Genomic DNA, 4,553 nt, shown 5'->3' with positions numbered 1-4,553 from the left:
GTGGGAACCGTTGTATGTCCTGCTCAAGTCCTGTCTTCAAAGACAGGATATATTTTAGCCCCTTGAGACGCAGTCTTTTCTCCTAGCTGATGGCTTCATCTGAGAGATACCAGCTAGCAATAGTGCTGTAAAAGGATGTATGAAACCCTATTAAAAAAAAACAAACCAACAAAACATATACATACATACCTATATATATATATATATACACGTGGGGGTGTGTATGTGTGTGTGTTTTTCCCTGGTTAATCAGCCTACATTAGGCTTAAACTGCCTTAGACTACCAGACAGTGTCCCTTTAGGGAAGGTGCAATAGAACGAACATACAGTTCAAAAAATCTGTAACTTGTTAACTTAAACTACACGATAGTTATGCTACTCAAACCTTACCACCTTAAAAATGCACACAGAACTACTTATCGTACCATACTGCATACTTCAAGACAAAGTACTATTCAAAAAAACATATTCATGGAACAGGAATAAACTTTGTAGTTTATTTATACTGTGAAACGCAACGAAAACTTCTGATCACTCGCCTATGCTGGAAAAAGAAGTCCTGTCCACTAGCATTATTCAGCGGTTTTGGTTGGTAAAATTGTAATGACTTTCACTAAGCAAACACTAAAAAGATAGGGAATTTGAATGCCCACTTCTTCAGCTTTTGGGGATACTTCAATAAATTTAATGATCTGATTTGTCAAAATTCTAGACAGAGAATTAAAACAGTTTTTACAGAAGCTAAGAATACCATATCTCAATGTATACTGAAAAGAGTAATTGGAGCTGTATGAGATTAAAATGATGCAACCATATCAAACCTAAAAATCTAAAAATGTTTTTATTTTTTGAGAAATCAAAAACTATCAAGTTGACTAAGTGCTCTATGTTAATCATTATGAGTATGTAGGGTAAGGTACAATTAAGCTTTTAAATCTTGGAATACACAGTTCGTGTAAGCATTATGCAATTGGGAATGTCATCTACAGAGTATTTTAACTAAAACTTCAAAATCTTGATATCTGCGTATGAAAAAGTCATTAAAAAGTTACATCTAGATTCAGCTGTACAAAGAAATACACATTACTTCAGGAATGAAGTAAAGGCTTTAGCAGTTAGGCATTTTGCTTTAAAAAGTGTTTAAAGTATTTTAAATTAATTAGACTTTTAAATAGTAGAGTTAGTCTATCAGAATTCATTTTTTCCTCCAAACACAACTCAAGGTAATGCAAAGAAAAATAAAGGGCACATGGTCTAAAATTATTTTTGAGAGAGATGGAAGAAAAATTATTTTTCTAGAAAATGCCATTTTTTTAAAAGCCATATTTGCTTGCCTTTGAAACTTACTGTTTATTCTGTGTGTTTAGTACATGTTGATTCCCTGCTGAAGAGCAATGACTATGCTGACAAGCTTAGAAATGACAATATGAATAGCATCAGACAATAAACTGTCCTCCCAAAGCATACAAGGAAACCAGTAAGGAAACAATCATGGGGGAAAGTCTTACCTGGGGATTTTGTTTATTTTAAATTTCATAGAAGGTAAAATATTTTCTGGATTCAAACAAGTGAATAATAAACTGCCTTTGATAGGGGCACCAATATCAGGCAGTTCAATGACTGGTGACTAACCAAAAACAAAAAAGAAAAAAAAAAAGAAGCAGTTATTGGTCTTGCTAATATCAGCTTACTTTTGTTTTAACATAGCGCTCTTAAAAGCTGTACAGAACTCCATCTTATACAGAGCAACCCCCTTTTGACAAATGTGTTCTAAAGTGCCAGTATTATTTACAAAGATTCCTTAGCCAAAAGTCTGGCCCGTTGTGGCATCAGGTGAAGAAGTCATCCCAGCTCTGCTATCATTTACATTCACCAAGGGAAATTCTGGGAAATCAGCACTTGTCCCTGGTCCCCGAAGGTTCACCTGTCCATTGGCAGTGCTAAACTGAGATGATATTCCAGCTCTTGCCCCATGGTACTGAGCTCTAAAGGGCTGCTCAAAGGAGCTAATTTGATATGCTTGATGAACAGGCTGTGCCTCTGCTTTCTTCTGAGAAGTTACTTGATCCAAGAAGTCCTGTGTAGAGGAGGAAGAAGAATGATTTGCCTCATCACCTGAAAAGGGAAAAGGGTGCTGCGAATCACCAACCATTAGTCCAAAATGAGACTTGTCTGGAGTTGTTCTTAATGGAGAGTTCATTCCCGATCGAAAGCTATTGACGGGTATAGACGTGTAGACCTTCTCCATGGAAGGAAATGCTGGCTGGGTTGTAAGAGTCTGGTTATCAGTCACAAAATTAAGGCTCGGGTTGTTCAAATAGGCATCATTTTGGCTAGTTCTGTCCAAAGCTTGTTGTAAAAACTTTGAATATTCTTGTAACATACTAGCTTTATCTGATGAGGAAGCTTGAGAGCTTGTTCCAACTGTCTCAGATTGGGTGACCTCAGATACTTCAGAAGAATTGATTGATATACTGGAGGTCACCTCAGTGTCAGCCACACTGAAAGATATCTCATGTTGTCCATTAGCCTTGTGTGAATAATGATCTAACAGAGTTTGCAGTACCTCATCTGGAATGACATTTTTGTCATGGTTACCTTTAATTTCAACATTCAGTGCTTGTGTGTCTAATATTGAGGCTGTAGCAGTTTCATCAATGACGCTGGCCACAGCTGCCTGTGTTACTGAAGGTTGAGACGCTATGGTACTTACATTCAAGGCATATTCTCTACTGTTATTACTAGCTGCTTGTAGATACCTCTTTTTCTTTAAAAATTGCATTGCATCATCGTAATTAGTGCTGCTGTGTACAGGTTTACTGGGCCCTTCCTGTAACGTGTCAACTTGATCAATGTCAGTATTACCTTCAGAGTCCAGTAAACTTTGCTTATCCACAAGCTCAAAGGCATACTTTGAAACCTTGTTGTCTTCATATGTGGATAAAGGTGAAATGGTTTGACTTTGCTCAAGTGGCTGTTTCAGACTCCTCTTGCTGTTAACTTTTTTGAGAACAAGCTTAGGTGGGTGTATTTCTCCAGAATTTGCTTCTTCTAAGTGCGTCCCGCTGACCGAAGAATGTGGCATCTCAACAGCATATTCCGCTACCATGTATTCATCTTTTACTTTAGTACTAGAAGAGTACAAAGGCAAATAGTCATTTTTGTCTTTCTTCTGTTCTGATTTATCTGTACTTTCCTTACCCCCAGATTTTGTTTTCTCTGTTTTCTGCCTTTTCTTCTTTGGCAAGGAGCTGTCTTTCATAGGCGTAGAGAAACCAGAATCTTCCTCCGATGGCAAAAAGCCAACTTTGGTGGCACTTCTGTTCGGTTTCTTGTCGCGGTTCTCATGGCACATACGTTTATGTTTCAGCACACGATCAGTCCTGGAGAAATACTGCAAAAGATTTTTATTATTATTATTATTATTATTATTATTATAGGAAAATAAATATATTAGCAGAAAGAAAAGAAACCTTTCATTCTAACAAATTTACTTCACAATACATCCACTTTACCGACTTCTAATGAAGTGTCAAACAACAGTATATAATCAATAAAATCAAGCGCAGACAGTTGTGACTCTGCTCCAGCTGTGCACCAAGACCTCCCACCTTAACAGCAAAAACATTCTCTATACATTTATTTGTATGCACATGACTACAACACCTGGAGAAAGTCCTACCTGTACTACTTGGGAATTGACTGGTGTTTTGTTTTTTAATTGCGAAAGATTTCATTTAGTCATCTTACCTGCAAACAATATTCACACTGGTAAGGCTTCTCTCCGCTGTGAGTTCTTTTGTGCCTTTCCATGTGATACTTCTGAATAAACCTCATACCACATTCATCGCAACGAAATGGCTTCTCACCTGATAAAAAACACGTAGCAATATTAATCTAAAAAAATAAATCAGTGTTCTTCCATACATTACCAGGTCAAATACTACATTCTCTACTAGAAGTAATAAAGAAGAGGACTTAGTCTGTTGCTGTTGAAAAGTAACATAGGGCTTGCTCACATCACTATTTTCCCAGGACTCAGTAGCTGATGCTTCAAAATTATGGTAAGCTTTCACACTAAAAACCTTTAAAACTAGATTCTCTCCCCTTCTTTCTAATGTAGGTGCAGATATCTGTCTTAAACCTAACAAATGAAGAACTACAAAGATAGCCTTCCTAAACTGCTGCTACATAATTTTTTTTAGGGCAGAAGATTGTATAAAAATACCTCAATTCTCTCACCAACTCATTTAACTCAAACCAATCCCTTCTAGAAGAAAATTATGCATTTCCAAGATTTAGATTTAGATTTTTTGTAGGGTACTCTGTATTTTCAATAATTTGTTTTCCTTTATCTGTATTTAGAATTTAAATAACTGCTCTGAAAAAAATCCTAAAATTTTGGTTGGAACACAAATTTATTTATTTTATTTTCATTTTTTTAAATTAATTAATTAATTTTAAAATATTTTATTTAAAAAATTAAGCTGAAAACAAGAAACCTCTGTAGCTGAACTGACGCTGGCAAACTCACAGGTTTTTCTGTTTGGCTG

At 36.0% G+C, this 4,553-nt stretch overlaps 1 protein-coding gene across 2 annotated transcripts in view; it reads right to left on the bottom strand.

Annotated features, from left to right (window-relative positions):
• Window positions 1–217: 217 nt before the first annotated feature.
• ZNF148 (zinc finger protein 148) overlaps window positions 218–4,553 on the bottom strand; it is a 15,152-nt gene continuing 10,816 nt past the window's right edge. For both annotated transcript variants that reach the window (XM_009290995.1, XM_009290996.1), the window contains 2 exons: window positions 3,751–3,869; window positions 218–3,394 (listed from right to left, as the gene is read on the bottom strand). In XM_009290995.1, the coding sequence (XP_009289270.1) occupies window positions 1,802–3,394; window positions 3,751–3,869 (1,712 nt within the window). In that variant the 3' untranslated portion in view covers window positions 218–1,801. The remainder of the gene's footprint in view (window positions 3,395–3,750; window positions 3,870–4,553) is intronic.

This window comes from Aptenodytes forsteri, unplaced genomic scaffold (assembly GCF_000699145.1).
Source record: "Aptenodytes forsteri isolate BGI_AS27 unplaced genomic scaffold, ASM69914v1 Scaffold29, whole genome shotgun sequence".
Lineage (NCBI taxonomy): Eukaryota > Metazoa > Chordata > Aves > Sphenisciformes > Spheniscidae > Aptenodytes > Aptenodytes forsteri.
This window is presented reverse-complemented; position numbering and strand designations above follow the sequence as displayed.